The 19,724-nt window shown below is 42.7% G+C and overlaps 1 protein-coding gene across 4 annotated transcripts in view; it reads left to right on the forward strand.

Annotated features, from left to right (window-relative positions):
- Nucleotides 1-19,724, forward strand: part of rgs3a (regulator of G protein signaling 3a) — an 80,484-nt gene that overhangs the window by 46,550 nt on the left and 14,210 nt on the right. For all 4 annotated transcript variants that reach the window (XM_088281947.1, XM_088281948.1, XM_088281950.1 and 1 more), the window contains one exon: nt 9,612-10,571. In XM_088281947.1, coding sequence (XP_088138073.1) covers nt 9,612-10,571 — 960 coding nt within the window. The remainder of the gene's footprint in view (nt 1-9,611; nt 10,572-19,724) is intronic.

A 19,724-nucleotide genomic window follows, 5' to 3' on the forward strand; every position in this document is an offset into this window, starting at 1 on the left:
ACTGGTTTTAGTCATAATCATATTCCACTATTACCATTATTAATATAATTATTTTTTGTCATATTGTTGTAACTTTTCAAAAGTTGTTTTTTTTTTTAATTTTTTTAGCCCCCCCCCTCAGAATTTATATGACAATGTTCTTCATATTATCTCAAATATTCCAACTTTTTATTATTTTATTTGGGAAAAATTAAGTCCAGATTTATTGCGCTTATGACATTTTCTTGTTAAAATTGATTTACAGACTAAGAATGAAAACTTTATTCTTCTTTTCAGACTCTCTCAGACTCTTCGAATTGTTTTGCGCTAAAAACCGATAACTTTATTTTCGTTACATTCCCCTGTTTTCCGTACAAGTTCATTCTTGCAAAACTATTCTCGTAAGATCTTGGCTTCTTTTCATTTTTTTTTTGTGAAAAAAAAAATGATGGTGGTAATTACTAATGTTGTTAATGTAAGTTGAAAAAACGGCAATGATTGATAGAGAAACCGCCAATGGACGGACTGATATGAACAAATTGCCCCCCCCCCCCAATAAAAAAAAAAATAAATAAATAAATAAAAACATACAAGTATTCTCCTCTCGCTGCTCAAGTGTCTCTTCTCGTTACCAAGACTCGGGAGTCCACCTTCTTTGCCTCGCGGGCGCTCGCTCTCCCCTCCCTCTAATCCCCCCCCCCCCTCCATCCTCTTCTCTCCATCCTCTCCTCTTCTATGTTGTCTCTCTTGTCGGCCGAGCCCACACAGACACAATCGCACGCAGCTGCAGCCGAGCCTCCTCCGACACTCTCTTTGACGGAAAAGGAAGTAGGCCACTTGAATGGGGACGCGTGGAGCGCTTTTTATATGACCTTTTAGCGAACTGCAAAACTCACGACGACTTCTACTCGCCAGGTAGGAAGGGTGTTCTTTGAGTCAATGACTTTTTTCTTGTCGGAGCAGGATGAAAAAAAAAAAAAAAAAAAAAAAGTGTTGTTTTGCTCCAGCTGGGCTGGGAGTGGTTTGCTCATATGACTGGACAGATGTGCAGGGAAGATAGAGAAAAGTAAGAAAGGTTTATTTATTCCTTATTGGGAAGCTTCTGTGACAAGAGTTGTTTTGTTTTTTTTGTTTTTTTTTAAGCATAACAAAAATACGGCACTGCCCGGGACAGTGAAGATGTTAAAGTGAGAGCCATTAAAAAAAAAGAGAGAGACGAAAGCAAACCAAGAAGAGTGGGAAGACGGAGAGGAAGCACACTTGGGTGTAATTGCCTTTCTGGTATTGTCACCAGGGGAATTAGGGGGATTATTTTCTTATTTGAGGAGCACAGCCAATACGCGAGAGGGTTGTTTGTTTTTGTGTGTGTGTGTCGTGCGGATGGACAGCTGACGGAGTGCAAAGATGAACTTTACATGAGATGTTTGCATCTCGCATGTGTCGTCCCCTTCAGACCTTTGCGTCTTCCGCTTGTCCTTGATCGATAGGACACACACACACACTCACGCACACACACACACGCACACGCCGACTCACACGTGCACACACGCAGCGTGATTTATCAGTTTTGCCTCGCTCGCTTGAACAAATGAGCCGTTTGTTGCGCGCTAACCTTGGAACGAGACGATTCTCGGTGTTTGTCGCTCAGGAAATTTGGTCTGGCCATTTTTGTGCCTTTTGTTAGGCTTCACAAGTCAATTGATGCATTTTTTTTTTTTTCAATTTCCACAAGCAAAATGCTTGCAAGTGCTACTTGCTGACATGCTGGATTTTATTTGGTTAGAAATTTCTAGCTGAGCAACAAGAGATGGGTAGATCGTCCTGACATTTAAAAAGAAAATTGAAGCAAGCACTGTTGCCAAAGACAGCAACCGGTTGGGTTGAGTGTTTTGATAACAATCAGTCAGCACAATAAAAATGACAAGGTGAAGAGTTTGAACCTGGAATGCACTTTGCAAAAAAAAATAAAAATAAACTCTACTAAATTCCGACTGAAATTCGGACATGTGGGCGTCACACCCCGAAAAATAATGACCTCCATTTTACGCACGTATAATCCGTACTTGATGACACTTAAGCCATTTAAGATAGCGGCATGTCCACTCGTCCATATATGGTCAATTTTATTAAAACTCCCGTCAACATTATGATGAAAAGCAAGAACAAAAAGGCCTTAGAAGACCAAACTGCATTTGATGTCACACTGGAAATCAATGCCATGAAGTCCAAAGCCTATTTCATTGAAAAGCATACACACACACACACACACACGTTTTCGTTCCCAATTGGTCTTTTCCAGGCTCGTTCTGTTGTCACGCCGCAAGGCCAAGTTACGTCAATGACATTCTCACCGTGAACCTTCAGTGTCTATCAATAACATCTATGGCCCACGACCACTCGAAAGGTACATAAATAGATTATTAAAACAGTGCCGTTTAACACGGCAACCACTTTGCTAATTAAAATAGAACAGACCCAAGAGAAAATTTATTTTAGATTTATTTAGCGTCTTTTCTGAACTACAGAGCGCCCCTAGTGGTGAAAAAAAAATCCACAGAAAAGCGGCACCGTTGTATTAGCCGCATGGCTCAAAATCGAGGAAAAAAGTAGCGGCTTATCGTCCGCAAAATACGGTATTTATAAAATACATCTCTCGTGAAGCATGAAGTCGGTCTTCAATAATGGTAGCACCTCCTTGTTTTCATTGATCCATCGACCCGTTCACCACTTGTTCTCTTGCACCGTGCTTCCGTTGTCTGTCATCTCCTCTCCTCTTACCGCGATCCAAATGGACGCCCGAGATGGCTAAATGACGTGATTGCCTCATCGCTCTTCCGTCCGTAAAAATCAAGGGGCAAAAGAGGCCGATGCATCGCTGTGCATATAATAAGTCCATTCCGAGATGGAACCGCTATACGGGTCGGCTATACCGCCCCTCCATAGAGCCTTATCTCTATTACATACAGCGGTAATGGCTCTCAAATCACCAGAGTGCAGATTGTTGTTGACATGCACTGAACAATCCACGTCAATACACCCAGCGCTGTATTTAGAGAACAACATGCTGCACGAATACGATGACAAAATGCGCTCAATCGTTTTAAATGACTTGATTTGCATTGTTCACGAATAGCGACGTTTCATCCTCAAACGAGATGTCCATTCCAATTATTCTTGTCTTATTTAGACCAGAAATGGTGCGAGATTGCATTCAAAGGTGCACCATTCCAATTATCAGAATGTCGTTCATTGCCATTGACGGATTTTGACGTAAAAAAAAGTACATTCATTTTACCTGGGCTTTACATTCTCTTTCATACCTTGCATTGCACATGGTCACTTATATCCCCAAAAAAATGATACCTCTGACTTTCCCCGCCTTTTTTTCCCCCCACTCATCACAAAAGAATTGACATGCAGATTGTGTTGTTCGAATCGAATCTCAACATCCTGACAGCCAACTTGCTGTCATGCAAAGCCAGTTTGGATTTGTGGGGCTGGAAAGGAGAGTATGAGAGGGAGTATGCCTGCATGAAGGCAACCGCAATGGCCGAGAGGAAATGGAAGGAGGACGCGTGTTTGGCAGTGGACTGTATTTCTAACCGCTTTGCTAATTGAGTTGAGTCAGATTTATTGAGACTCTGCACAGATTTGGCGTGCGGCTACATAAAAGCGTTCATGTTCGACTGTAAGTAAAGCCAAAGTAGGAGGGCCGGCGCTCCATACCCGGAAACGAGCGGCGAAAAATTTCAAGGCAACACTGGACGTGCCTGCCGATGAATTGAGGAGAAAAGAAGTGCCATGACAAGAGTTCATAGGTGGAGCTGTAACATTTGGAGGAGACGCAGTAGCACGCAGCTGCTCCCCCTGGGATAGGTCTCTCATTGTCATGGTAACTAGGAGAGGTCACATGTGTGACATCACGTGTGCAAGTGTGTGTGTGTGTGTGCCCCTACGGTTCTATTTTTGCTACAAGTATTTGACCTTCAGACAGTCACAAGGAAAACTGCTTGGATATTGACAAGATCCTCTCGGAAGGCGGCACCGACCATCTGTTAAGAATATCCATAAATCGTCCTCAAACTTTGATGCTATTCTCAGCGTAGGAGAAATTTGGTGTCACCCAACTACTTTCAATTGTGTCTTATTTGGGTGGATTCGCTTTTCGGGGTGTGTTACTCTGAGGACTAGCTTTGGAATTCAAACCAAAGCGTCCGACTTAATGTTAAATTGTGAGCATGATTCCTCGGACCCGTCAGATTTGGTGTCATTTGGTGGAACTGGTGTCTGGGGGACCACTGAATATATTCATATATTTTCTCCAGAATCCCCCCCCCAAAAAAAAAAAACTGTGAGAGAAAACGTAAGTTTCACTGAGCTGAAGTCTTGTGAAATTTCAGACTTTACACACGAGCCTATTCTTGAATCCAGTGGTGGGCCGTCAAGGCCATCAAGACCTTTTCTGCTGGCCTAACATAATCAAGAAATCCTAATCATATTCTTCACTTGGATGTCATATTATATCCTAGTGTTGAATTTTTAGGTTAGAGTTTTTATCCAATCAGAATTGAGCTCGCTTGTGTTGCCGGGCAGAGTTCACAATACCAGAAGCACGCACTATTTATTCCGAGGCCTTGAGATACTGTGTGAATTTGGGTGTTTCACAGTTGATAGACAGTTGCGATAGCCAATCAGATCACGAGTTGATGACAGTAAGGCCTTCTCGCTGGCCTTACGTTCGAGGTGATGAACGCGTCTTGTGATTGGATACTCACTCATGAGGGGGCGGCGCTATGATGAATCAACACACCCGAAAGTCGTTACTGGCGACGTTCAAAAATCTAAAATATATTTTCACTTTTTTAAACCACAATGGCCGAAGGAGGGAATTTGATTGCAGATACCCTTGCAAGGCCATTTTCCGGACGGACCTTTCAAGAGAAGCTAGGTCGTCCAACACTCAGTTGTGCGTAAGTGTCTTTGTGTCATTGTGCCCTGCGAAGGAGTCGCCCTCCTTCATCCGATGTGATGAACGTCGTCATTTCCTAATGGACTCCGCCTGACCCGTGTTTCCAGATCGCTTTCCGAAGGCGCGGCAGTAGATCATTCCCCCCGAGTGTTTGAGTTTGTAGGAAGGACCTTCATCCTCTTAATAGTCCATCAACATAAAAGCGCAACCCCACCAAGTTTTACAACCATCTCATTGACCTCTTTCGTGATGCCCTTGCCGAGAATGGCCGTTCATCTGTGGGTTCTCCAAGCGGATGTTGTCTTGCAGTTCATCACTGGCAACTCGTGTGCGTAATTAGCAATTTTTCATTAGCATTAGCCTTCAGTGCCTTCTTAAGTGAGGATTACTTAACCAAGGCTGAATTTGATCACCGCTACCATCTGGTCATAGTGAAACCTAACAGCTAGCATAGCTTGAATTAAAGAATACAATGCAATAATTATCATACATGCAATATTTTCCACCCCCCCCCCAAAAAAAAAACACATTTGATGCATGCTTTTTTTCGACGTTATAGAAAATTGCAAACATGGGAAGGGGGGGTGCGTGTGAATCTGGGGAAACATGCTTTTTTTCCCGCCGTACTACAATAAAGTGTAATTGCACCTCCACACCAGTAGGTGGCAGTGGCGCTCTCCTTGCCCATTGTGCGCAGCGTGTATTAACTTTGCAGGTTTGTTTTGCAGCGAAAATGCAATTTTTTTTATAGTTGCGGCAGAGAGTGGGTGGTGGTGTTGGGAGGGGGCGTGAATTGTTTTCTTTTTGATGGGGGGGGGGCGTAACAGAAAATAATTGAAAAGCACCGCACTAAGCTAAGCCTAAAAAAAAATAAAAATAAATAAAAATAAAAAAATCTGTAAAAAGGTGAATTTCAAAATGAGGAAGCACAAATATGCCGCGCTCCCCTGTTGCCAAATTTGAAATATCTCTTTAAAAACGAGAACTAGCTCGACTTTGCCGTGTGTTTCGTGTGAGTCCAGCATTTCTGACAGGTGGCTCCATTGTGTCTCCAGCCATAACTTCAACAGTCACAGCCTCTTTTGTGAGGACATGACAAAAGGTGAAGCGAGTACTTGAAATCTAAAAAAAAAAAAAATACTTTGTGGTCATCGTTTCAACAAAAAAAAAAATGTAACATTTGCCTCGCTCGGATTCCCCGGGATGAACCTTTTGTTCTTTTCTGCGAGTGCACTTCATTGTTAATCTGCATCTCCGTGCATCACTTGTAACATCACTACGGAGCCTTTAAGTGTGCTCACAAGGAGTCTTTAAGTCGAGGAACAAGAAAGATCTGGATCACCTTTTGGCCAAACAAGAAGCTTGAGAAAAGCCGGCTTCTCTTCTGTGAAGCACGTTGACAAATCATACAATTATCATTTGGCTTTCATTATTGAAACAAACGACATTACCTCCCAAGCAGACACGCTCTCAGGCTCATTTCGTTTTTTTTTTTCACTTCGACATCGTGAGTCTTTGCGTTTCCTCTTGGACAGCACGTGGCTTCCAACTCCAAGCATTCCTTCCTACCTGCTAAATCACGGCCGCCCGCGTGCGAATGAGTGAACATTTTAGGGCATGATCGTGGCCGTCGGGTGTTTGTATTATTTATGCGCTGTGCTGGCAGGTCGTAGCTTTGAATCCAATTGATTTACATGAGCTTGTATTTAAAATAAATAAAAAAAATACAAATTCTGACCTGACCGCAGTGCTGTGCAAACATTAAAGAGAACGGGGTGGCCGGTGTAATAAATAAAGAGATAATGCAAACTTTTGAGGTGGCAACCATAAAAAGATTAAACATGCCAAAGGAACTCAGCCAAAAGCCATAAAGTGGCATTGAAAATGCTCGTCTATAAAATGTCCACGGCAGGGGTGGGCAAACTTTTTGCTTTACGGGCCACAAAGGTTTGTAAAATTTGACATCATCCATTTGACATTTAATTTTAAATGAAAGTGAACAAAAGCATAACAACAATAAATATGTCTTTTGAAAAACCTCAGTATTTAGAAAATAATTTTTTTTTTTCAAGTTCGGCGGGGCCGCATTAAAACATTTAACGGGCCGCATGTGGCCCCCGACCCGCAGTTTGCCCACGCCTGGCTTACGGCATCAACCCAAGCCTTTTTAAAACATAATACTTCCCCCCCCACAAGCTTACTTCGAATGTAACGTAATCAGCTCCAAGTTGTTAATCACTGCATACGGGCGCAAAAAGTTGAAACGTAGCCGAGACGCTAACTTGACGTTAAGTCATTTGAGCCGCGTTAAACGGCCTGCGCCGTCTCATGAGAGGACATCTTTCTTTGCGATTAGAGCTGAGTGTCTTGTGACCGCGTCGCCGCGTCCGGGGTCAGCCCAACCGGCACAATGAGCCCCCTTCACCAAGCTCAGAGAAGACAGAATTGATTTGCTCGACCCAGCGCAAGACTTATTAATTCATACATCCACTCATGAGTCCAGTAAATAACAAGTGGATCTTAATGGACGCCGATGGCGCTCACAGCCATATTTCTGTCGGACTGCATTCGCCTCGGTTGGCTTTTTAAAGGCAAATGTTGCGTTTAATGAGTAATAATAAAAAAAATTAAATTATTATTTTATGTAAGAAGTGAAATAAAAATGCAATTAAGCCAGTACATACATGTGTGAAGCATTATTAATTAATTAATTAATTAATGATCCAGTTGTGTGTTATTTTGTGTTACGCGGAGAAGCTTCATAACTTATTTGTCTTCCTCCATTCATGAACTTTCTCCATCAAAGTAATAAAAATGTTGGTTTTCACACAACTTTCACTTGGCATTAATTGTAATATAAAGGTAAAATTGTTGAAATTACCCAACAGTCTTTTTGTTGCCTCAACCCATCTGTAATTGAGTACGTAATCACCGCGGGCTGATATTTGTGGAAAGATTATGTCTCAGGTCACATTGGTGCAATTTTTTTTTTAATTGGAGTGCTTTTAACCATGCGTCATTTAATTTATGTTATGAGCTGATTTATAATCTGTGGATCCCATAGAAAAATAAAAAAATTAAAAAATCGATGCAGCTCTGCTTACCTTTTGGCCTTGACATGATAACGGCCGTTATGACTGTCAACCCATTTAAGTTTATGATCATCTTGCGTGATCACATACAACAAATTGATGAAAAGACAGTTTTGAAATCAGAAGCCAGTTAAAGTAATTGTTTGTTCAACATTTTTTTTTTTTTTTTTTAAAGAGGAGGATTGGTAACAAATAAATGGAAATCTGTCATATCTCAAAGTTGATAAAAGTTCAGAAAATGACAAGAAGTCGACGCACACGATTTGCCCTTCGCGGGCCACGTAAATCGAGGTTGCGGGCCAGATCTGGCCCCCGGGCCTTAAGTTTGACACCTGTGCATTGAAACTGTGTGAGTGGTCACATATGAACGTAAATTAGCCCGATTGTTGTTGAACAGTGTGGCAAAAATGCAGAGGCGCTCTCTCATTTTGAAAACCAGACAAATAAAAATAAATAAATTAATTAATTAATTAATTAAATTAAATTAAATTCACGCTTGATGGATGGTCGCAAGCCTTTACAAAGTCCACTTTTCATCATCATACGCCGCCTTTAAATCAGCCCGAGAAGTCTTATTCCTGCATTTTCGGATCGCAAGCTAAGACTCTCAACCCACGCCGCATATCATTTTTTTTTTTTTTTTTAAATGCCTTTAAAGTTATGCTGACTTTGTAGGAGTTGCAGCTGCGCCCTGAAAAATGGCCAAAGTGCTGTCGAGTCACTTTTGATATTCTTTCTTTCTCCAATCACTTCAAATGATGTTTGAATTTGAAGCGTATGGAAAGCTTTGTGGGGCTATTGTCGGCCCACTCAAGGATGGCAACCGCCGGCGGTTCTGTGGACTGGGAGAGGTTAAAGGTGCGCTCAGTGAGTACGGGCGGAAAGATGGATCATGCTTTTTTTTTTTGTGTGTTGCCGGGATGGCTGACCGTGTTTTGATTTATGGCGACGCTCCAGCCACTCAAACGGAGAGAAGATGGATGGTGTCTGACTTTGAGCATTTATGAATTGTCATAACTTTGCAAGAGGCTTGTCTTTTATTGATAACTCCGCTTTTAAGATACTTTATGATGTTCAGCGACACAGTGAGTATTTTGCCGTTTTTTTTTTTTTTCACGAATATTAGATATGAATCCTCCCCAAAAAATACAAAATGTGGTGATTTAAAATGCAACCTAGATTGTCATTATGGCTTTTACGCTGGTCGTATTTTGTAGTTGTGTACGACTACGGGTCCACATGCTTTAGGTCATTGATGTCAAACATACGGCCCGCGGGCCAGATCAGGCCCGCAACGGGGTTCAATGTGGCCCGTGAAAAGATTTGTTAAAGTATAAATTTCCATAACAGCTATCCAAATTCATCAAATGGCCACCGTTAGGACCGTCAGTCGTCAGTCGGCCAACGAAAACAAGGAGTGGCTTACGGACCTTCTGTCGGTACTGATGGACATGTGACGACAGGTGTAAATGCCCACTTCTGTTCGTGCATGTGTCGCAAGTTGCGGAAACGGATGCAAATTGTGATTGCTCATGCCAAACTTATCTCTCTTGTCTCGTGTGTCTGTGCAGATGTTGGAACCAAAGGTGGACACGCCCTCCTGTGAGCTGGGCGGAGTTGGGGTAGATCGAGGGGGCGTGTGCCTCCACCTGCCCCCCCCCACTTCTGAGGGGGAGGAAAGCAGCCTGTATCCGTCCAGCCCCTCCGAACCCTTGACCCTGAGCAGCCCCCATCCCTCAGAGCCCCTCAGCCCTCTAAATGAGGTCTACCTGCCCCTCGGTAGCCTGGGCGGGTCCGAGGAGCGCCACAGGGTGCCTCCCACGCCTCCACCTTCCACAGAGGGTGAGGACTGGAAGAGCATGGACGGACACGAGATGGAGATCTGGAGAGAGGCCCACAGAAGAGAGGAAGAGTATGAGGAAGAAGAGGGTGCGAGCAGGAAGGACGAGTTGGAGGAGTTAGTCGCACGACAGGAAGATGAAGTTCACCTCCACCTGCTGGTATCAAACGCGGACGAGGACAACGCTTACGAGCCGCCCGACACAAACGCCCCTCCTTCGTCCTCCTCGTCCTCATTCGTCATCCCCGAGCTGCGCCTGGACCACTCCTTCAGTGCCGACGCGCTCTCCTTGCCCAACACCGACGAGGAAGAATACGACGAGGAAGAGGAGGAGGAGGAAGACGATGACGACGACGACGACTCAGAGGAGGACGACAGCGACGACGCCTACCTGCAGCGCAGCGACAGCAAGCGGCGCTCCATGGTGGAGGGCGCCACCTGCGAGAAGCACGGCGGCGGCGGCCTCAGCGTGCAGAACTCGTTGCGCCGACGCACCCACAGCGAGGGCAGCCTGCTGCAGGACCCGCGCACGCCTTGCTTCACCTCCGACAATGCCATCAACTGCTTGGAGACGGGCGGCGGGCGCCACAAGGGCGGCTGGACGCTCCCCTCGCCCAAGACTCTGAAGAAAGAGTTGACCAAGAATGGAGGCTCCATGCATCAGCTGTGCATGCTCTTCTCTGGAAGGAAGGTAAGCACTATCCCCGTTTAGGCTTGTACAAGCGTCGTGTCTGCACACACTCATGCTTGTTTTCCTGTAAACGTGGGGATGCATGTCAATAAAGTTCCAGAAATTATGTCACGAAAGACATATTACAAACTCAAACGATAAGAAAAAATGTCCCTTTAAATGTAATCGCCCTGGAGTATATGATTGTGACTTCAGCTGTCTTAAATTATTCCCCTCTCCCTTTGTCTTTTGTGACTCCAACCCTGGAACTTTTTTAGCACACCTCAGATTGAATTGCCCAACTTGAAATTTTATTTTATCATATTGCCTTGAAATCTTGAGTTCACCCAACTTTTTTTTTTTTTTTTTTTTTAAAGTGAGCCCCTCACATCTCAAACCCCACGCAGTCTCAAGTTTAATTAAAGCGCCACACACACATCTAATCTAATACAATATGCCTGCACACACACACACAAACACACTCACACAATCGCACGCAGGAATGTCACATAAATTCTTGTTTCATTTAGTTGTGGGAATGCATATTTACAAAACCCGGTCATGAGCCTCAGCTCTTGACATTTGATGCACCAAGCAGTCGTGAGTTTAATGGAAGGTGCGCACACACATATAAATAGCAACCGTCTGTGACTAATCAAAAACATGCGTGCTTTTCTTCCTGTAGTTGTATTCTATTCCAAAGACGTTTACATCTCACGCACAAAGCACCGTCATGACCGTCTACTCACCCTAATTTTAAATCTAAGTTTTACCTCTTAAATAGAGACAAGGCACACACACACACACACACACACTGTGGCTCTCCTTCAGTTGCAGGGATGCGTCATTGACATAATGCCTTCCTGAGCCAGTTGCAGCTGAAGCACAGGCGCATAGTCATGACCTCAATCTAACCTTAAATGTAAACGCAAATGTTCCAGGGCACGCACACGAAACGCTGATAGATATTTAATGCTCAGTTGCCACTTTATTGGGTAAATGAGTACAACTTGATGATATCCAATTTTTAGTCATCACTGTAAATGTCAAGAAATTCCCAATGTTAGGTGTACATGATGCAGAGTTTGCGCTCGGTTGACTTCACTGGATTCTATAAAAAGAGCGACATCAAGTGGTCACCTGGAGCAAGTGCATTTTGAGAAATACAAAATGCCACTGTTTATTTCACACTTTATCACAGAGAATCCTAACGCTACAATTAAAAAATGATGGCATGACAAAAGTTATGTACAAATTTTCTTGTGTTTTTTTACAGTCGTTTATAAATTTAAAAATACTTGAATTGTTCATTTTAGATCAAGTGTGTATGGAAATTTAATGTCTGAAGTGTTTTTCATATAATTATTTACGCTCATTATGACTTTGGCATCAATTTACGTACACATTCGTCGTCGTCATAAGAACAGGAATCCGCTGCAAATCCTGCAGTGCAAGAGCAATATCATAAGATGTCCACCAGAGGGCAGCATGCATCACATCCTCTTTTGACAGAAGCACATTTGAGATGTTAACCTTAGTGCTTTTTGTGTTTTGATCGTGTTAGTGGGTTTTACAACGTCCCATGAGCTGTTGTTGAGAGCTCTATATTGCTTTGTGTCACGTCCATGTTCAAACCTGTCACTCTTGAAGGCTTATATATATGACAAGAAGGTAGCTCATTATGTGGAGGACACTCCATTACTCTTGGATTAGTCTGAAGCGGGAACTCCTCCTTATCGGGCCGCTCTGGCAGCTGGCCTGTCAGCACATTGGGCAGCCTTAAATGGCATTGAGATTGTATATGCGAGAGTGTGCTTGTGAGAAAGCAGCAGTACCTCCCCCAAGGCCTCAGACGATTGGTCCTGCGAGTCAAGGCCAACTCGACCACCTCAGTTGGCGTCATTGGGCACAGCTCCTTTAAGGAGTGTGTGTTTCCACTATTTAATGTCATCTGTCACCCTCGCACACATACAGTCAATCATGTGGAAGATAGTAAATATGTGTGGACCGTGTTTGTGCGTATGCATGGCAACTGGCAGGCAGTAATGCATGTAGCTTGATGTTTTCAATTTGCCAGAACAACAACAACAGTACTTTAAGGGAATATATTTGCATGCATGTACAATCACAGCACAGACATATTAATTTTTTTTTTTATATTGTAGTCATAGTGGTGGTAGTTGTTGCTTTTGTGATGGAAATAGGCATCAAAATAGTTTTGTAATAATTAAAAACCTGATAATAAAGGAATTATTGAATTAATAGCAATTAAAGCGATCGTTCATTATTTATTTTTTATTTAATTAAATCACAAAAATCATTTTTCAATTAATTAGAATTAAAGAAATAGGCAATTCAAATTTTAATAATTATTAAAGTACAGTAATATTTCAAGATAATAATAATTAAATAAAATCTTAAAATCAAAGTAATATTAATTACTTATTTCATAATTAATAATATGCCATTGAGATACTTTTTAAATATGGTATTTAATTTTAATAATTACTATAAAAATCGGGGGAGCAGCAGCATCTTGGACCAACTGGAGGCGCTTGAGGGAGCACTGGCTGGCTCCAAAATAAAGTGCCTGTTGTCTGAGTTTGGTCATGCGACGTTTGCAAGCTGAGCCAGGTCGTTACCAGAGCCCTGATCAACTGTAATGTCATTTTCAGGTGACGGCAAGTGGCAAAATGGCCGCCCCCTGAAGTGGATAAAACAACGGGTGGATTTTGCATTTTAATTGAGATTCTTTAAAAGCTATTTGACCCTAATCAGAATACTATGTTTAGACAAGTTGGGCTGCATAGAACATGTTATTGTAAAAATAAATTTGGGGTTGACCTTTAAGGAGAAAGCGTCCTTTTTGCTTAATGGGACATAGATCTGACTCTTATCCACATATCAGTGCAAGCAAATAGCATGCTTTCTTATGATGGAACCCAAGGGCAGCAAATACAATGAAAATAGCAAAGGTCCCAAAATGGAACCCTGTGGAACACCAGAGTGGGAATCAGAGCAACTTGTTATTTACAACAGTATTACAACTTTTAATTTCCATCACAACAGCCCCAAATACAAAACCAGCAATTCCACCTCTACATTTACACACATTCTCATTTTCCTTCTCACTGGGGACCTTCGAGGACAGACATGCCTTAACACGACCTGTAAACATTTTGTTTATGGGCTGTAAAACGCTTGTTTGAAAAGCACATAAATACCATCCGTCTTAGCAGATGCGCGTTGGAAACGCACTTAGTTGGTGGCGAGGTTGTTAAGGGCGACTTCCGCTCCCTTCAAGTATCCACGCAAGTGGGTGGAACGAAAGTGGGCATACAGTAAGTTGCGTTTGTTTGACGTACTGCGTGGGTATGACTCAGGTTACGAAGCAAATGGAAATACTGAAGGAATACTTCCTGTTTGATCGATTGGAGGGTGACTACGTACACATTATTGTGTGAGCTGCATTATGCAAATCTTCACATGGGCATCAGCCCACCAGCGCCGAATGGCTCCGTTGCTAAAGTGGTCGTCTCTCCATCTTTAAGGTTTTGGCCGCGTGAGCATATTTATCGGTTAAAGTGTCCTTTTTTGGGTAAAGCGTCAGCTCGGCTTCATGAAGACAAACGCGTTGTTCGGAATTAATGTGCGTCACGCCGCTGCACGTGAGTGTCGCTGAAAATAGACTTCCACCATTATTTCATTGCAAGTTGATGGAAACTGTGTTGAAATATCTGCTGATGATGATGAGTGTTAATGTTGTTTGGTCTACACAGGAATAAAAAAAAAAACTGGGACAGTCAGTTGATCAATTGAATCACAAGAGTCGCATGAAGTTTACTGAGAAGGCCGGCACAGGACAAAAGTTCAAATCAATGTCGGGCAACACAAAAAAAAAAAAACACTAAATAAGAACGGGTAAATATTTACGGACATGAACAAACTCTGCGAATAGTCAACACGGTGTCCCGCGAGTCGAGTCTATTGGCAAAAACTGGAACATCCTCAATTGCAAAGCGTCGCCATTTATGGGCTTTCACTTCACAGCTTGCAATAAATTAAACCACCAACTGTCTTTCCCAGTAAACATTTTTAAGTGTGCGCTCCAACTCGAGTTTTGGAACGTCTTCCTATCCACTTTATGGCACTCGAAGCTAAAACTGGACAGATACAGATAATATTCATCATGTTTTTTTTGTTTGTTTTTTATTTTGAGTGGAACTGGTCGAAGGAGGTAACAATGAAAGTTTTTTTTTTTTTTTTTTACACTTGCAATTCAAGGTTCTTGCAGTGGCTCATTTGCATGAGACAGCATGCCCCGCCCACCTAAAACTGAGCAATTTCAACATAGAAGTGCTGTTTTTGTAATACGTCCATGATCTTTTTTTAAGATAATTGGAAACAAAAAGTACGCAAAACAATGACATATTTTATTGACTTAAATGGAAACCCCGTTTTTTTTGTTGTTTTTTTTTTGTTTTTTAAACAACAAAACACAAACCTTCCAAACGCCATTTCACGACAATGCATCAGACTTGAGTTCAACAAATCTCCCATTAAAACTTACGTAAGCCTTCAGAGCTTGACGTATCGGCGCTTACTCGCTCTGACATTGTCTTATTGCCTTCGCCGAGTCAAGCGTTCGCAACCTCTGCTGTAACGAAGGCTTCTCTCGATGTTTACCTTCCGCAGGAGACGATCCAGACGGCCTCGTGCTCACGGCTGCGTCATGTGCGTTTGTGTTGGTTGCCTCGGCATTCGTGCGGCTCACTTAGAAGCGTCGTTGACAACCAAGCGGTGATGGCGTCATGTTTGGTAGACTTAAGTGGAACAAGAAATGTTTTGTCACACACTCACCCACCGCTGCCTTTGGGTCAAAGTGGACCCTGCGCAATGACAATGAAGGTTCTGATCGTAATTCTATCGCTGAGCGGCTTTTCAGCCGTGTCACCCTCTCGGCAGCACAACCTGTTCGAATCAGCAAAGAAATGGTCTTGGATTTATGAATTGTTTTCATGCTGACTCACAATCAGTAACGCTCGCAAGGTGGTACAAGTTCAAGGTGAAGCGTGCATGATGTCCTCACAGGAAGCGGCGCGGGTCAAGGGAGCAATTCAACGCAAAGGCACAGGCGAGCGGATGTCGTACATCATCGTTTGACGTCTCAAGAAGGCTTCGTCGGGGACGTCAAACTCACAGTTTTTACAAGCGCGACGATTCAGTTGGAGCAGGTGTGGCCAAACTGCGGCCCGGGGGCCACGTGCGGCCCGCTAAACGCTTTAATCCGGCCCGCCGAACTTGAAAAAAATTTAATGAATGTTTTATTTTCTAAATATTGTGTTTTTTTTAATTGTTGGAATGCTTTTGTTCACTTTCATTTAACATTAAATGTATTTTTTTTCTCCGATGAGGTGAGGTTACCAAATCACTCCATCCATCTGCTCCTGGTCCGGCCCCTCTGTCAAATTTTAGAACCTATATGGCCCGCCATTCAAAAAGTTTGCCTACTCCTGAGTTAGAGGTTTTGCAACCCAGGAAAGTTGCACCATATATAACAAAATTATACCCAACACGAGACTCAATTTAAAAAACACGCAAATTTGGTCAGATATTGTACGGTGAAAAATGTTTTTTTTTACAAATTAGACAAATATATTTATTAGGTTTGAAGTGCTATGACACATGAATTCATTAGAATTTGCATGAATGTAAAATTTGTTCGGGAATTGTAAACCGCAAAAAGTTGTTGAAAATCATAATACGTAAGATTTGTATTTTTGTCCAAAGATACGAATGCAAGACTTTGATTCAAAATCCTACAAAAAAAATGTGTCGAGTATGGCACAAACACAAAAATTTGGTTGCGAAAAGGTACAAACACCAAAATTGCAACGTTTTCGCAAAAAAATTGTATCACCCAAGAATTTATCAGAAGTCACGCAAATACAAAGATTGACGGTAGTTGCAAATTCTACACATAAAACTGCATGAACACAAACACAAGACTTAAAACATAAAATATGCAAAATCGTTTGAAAAAATTGTACAAACACAGGAAATTGATTGAAAATTGTAAAAACAAACTCATAAATACGCCGTGAAATCAGACAACACAAGAAATACTATTTCTATCAGAAATGATCGCAACGTAACAATTCAGTTCGAAATAGTGGTTTCCTAATTCCTATGAAAAATCAATAATATGATCAGTGCCTCTGCTGTGAATTAGTAATAATACACACCAGTGTTGAATTACGTCAGACATGTTATGAACGTTGTAGCTCCAGCTCCAAACTGACACCAAACACTCGGCGGTTCCGTGACCGCGACGTGTTGTTTACATCCAGTGGAAGCTCAGCCTTAACATGAGCAGGTGCATTAGTGGGCCGTTTGCGGTTCACAACATTCCCCGCGTAATACCTTTCGTCTGATCCCGACTCCTTTTCCCAGAAGAGTGTTAGCTTTTCCCAGATTCCAGCGCCGTGTTTGTGTTGAGTGTTTGTTCCGACGCATCCTCACAACATTCTTGACCCTTTTTTTTTTTTTTTTTAAGCCACGGATGACGCCACAAAGCATGTCGTACCTTTCGGGGTGCCTCTTATTTGTAGCAAGTCCATCCATGCTCAGTTTGCGTTGGATTTGTGGGTGAGGTCACCAGGCAATCGTTGACTAAGGTTTGGTCTGATGAAAGCAGAGACACAGAACAGACGCCCACACGATTGTATCTGAAGGCCTCGGACGAATCGTGCGTGCAACTGGTATTTTGAAATCTGCCTGGCAACACGAGCTAGCTGAATTCTGATTGGATAAAAACTCTCACCTAAAAATTCAACACTATGATATAAACTGACGTCAATGTGAAGAATAGGGTCATGATTTCTTGATTATGTTAGGCCAGCGGCGAAGGCCTTGACCGCCCGCCACAGGACATGCAAACTTCACACAGGAGGGTCTGAGGAGGGAAGATTAGAACCTTGGCCAAAGCTCGGAACTGGAATGGAATGAATTATTGAGAAGAAGCACGATAGAAAATGATTCGATGGTAGTTTGGATGGCGGAATAAATTAAATGGCTGCATGGCACCACTGGCGTTGGGGTAAAATTCCCGCATAAGGTCAGCGTAAGTCCTGAAAATGGCCTGTATTAATCAATGGGATGGCAGCAGTCAGTTCCGGGACTGGAGCAGGTAACTTGATCACTTGTTTGAGGAGCTCGTCGGAGAAGTGACGCACAAGTGTTTAGCATCCTGTGACACGCAGGAAGCAGCCATCTCCTGAATAACAGGAGACACACACACACACACGCACACCCCCACACACGCATACTGTGCTAAAATTTGCAGACAATGCACTTTTTGTCCGTGCGTTCATTCTGTGGCTTGACCATGTAATGAGTCAGTATCCTGTCGATTGGTCACCAGGTTTCTTCTCAGTTAAACATGGTTTTGCCTCTGACTGTGTGTGTGTTTGTTTTCACGTACTTGTGGGGACTCAGTGTTTTATCTTACTCCTAATTTTCCTTTTATTTAGAATTCTTGCCCAAACATTTCCTGTGGCAAAGACAATGAAAAGTGATTATGCAATCAAACACAGCGGGAGTGCACTCTCCAGCCCGAAGACATTTGAGGCGGACGTCGGTCCCTTCGGTTGATGAGTCCTCTTGTGTGTCTCTTTGTTTACATAATGCCTTTTAGTTTGTGTTTTTTTGAGTCGTACAAAGGCCTCACAGAGAGAGAACTTTTCCTTACCTCTTGCCAAGATCCACCAGGAAGATCTGATCGAGACCGCTGTGATGATCCAAACACGCTGACTGCGTTCATTTGTTTGTTTAGATTTGCGAGCCGTGTGCCTGTTACGCAATTGGCCCGCTATAAAGTTTCAAAATCTCTGAGCATGGAAGCAAAATAATATTTTTGCACTTTACCGGGAGTCACGTTTTTTAAATACCTTTAATGCCGAGCAGACTGTTCTTCCATCTATTGTATACGTGTTTATGTGTTTTATTTTTTGTACTAATTTATAGTACGCCGTCTAAAATATTGTTCTGTGCTTGGCATTGTTGTTGCAGGCAACAACAGAAGAATGTCGAGTGTTAGTTGTGCCAGTTTTGTTAGACGAAGCTCATTGACCATCTTAGTTTATGCCCCACATTTTTAAGTCCACTCGCTCAAAGTTTTACCCGCAACCAAGACTTAAAGGGGACGTATCGAAATTCGTGCTTGGTGGTTTGTCCATCGGCCACATGCATACAGTGTACTGTAGCGATTGAATTGCTGACTCTGTGAGTTAAAATTGTTGCATTGTCGTCACAGGTGCTTGCTTATTTGCCAAACTCTGCCGTTCCCATAATTGCACCATATTTGCTTCCAGTGTCAAGTTCCCCCAAATTGACAAAACGTGTTTCGCTTCACACGTGAATGCTAAGCATTTGTCCACATCGACACGTTTTACACTCTTTCAAGGCCAGGTGTGCGTATGCATGTGTTCAAGCTGTTATCTGCAACGCTATTCCGCAACACCTAACGGCATGTCAACATCTGCACCAAGCGCCTTGGAGAAGGGGGGGGGGGGGGGGGCGCGGGGGGCCCGTTCGGCTGTCGCGTGAGCTTTGGCAGGTTCTCCGTTTTGTGACGCACTCGAAACGAGCTTGTGAGCGGACTGTAAAAATCAGCATGTATGCACACAAACACACGGCGGCTATTTTTAGGAACGACGCACACTTGAATATGCTTCACTGGTCAGTGTTTGCGCAGTCGGTTTGTTTTGCACTGGGGCCAGACTGGGAGAGAAAAAAAAAAGGAAAAGAATATCTTCAAAATAAATAAAATAATAAAACAGATGAAAAAAAAATTGTGATCCCTCAAAAAACATTCATAATTTGTATATATATATATATGCTCTTTTTTTTTATAAAGTGACATCGCCAACTACTGGCCAGACATATTTTGCATCCTGCTCAGTTGTTTTTGAACGTCAGTGTGAAGAGAGATCATTTTCCTCACGACTTGCTTTTCTCACCTTTCAATAAGAAGGCCTTAGCAGTTGTTGGGATCAAATATGGTTTTGCTGAATTGTATTAATAATTGTAATCATTTTAATCCGCTCGCTCGTTCGGCTCTTTTAGAGTTTGCCGTTGTGGTTTGGCCATCAATGGGCTTGCAGACTTAAAAGG

Source organism: Idiotropiscis lumnitzeri, chromosome 18 (assembly GCF_059441095.1).
Source record: "Idiotropiscis lumnitzeri isolate Australia: NSW breed Sydney's pygmy pipehorse chromosome 18, RoL_Ilum_1.0, whole genome shotgun sequence".
In the NCBI taxonomy this organism is placed as follows: Eukaryota; Metazoa; Chordata; class Actinopteri; order Syngnathiformes; family Syngnathidae; genus Idiotropiscis; species Idiotropiscis lumnitzeri.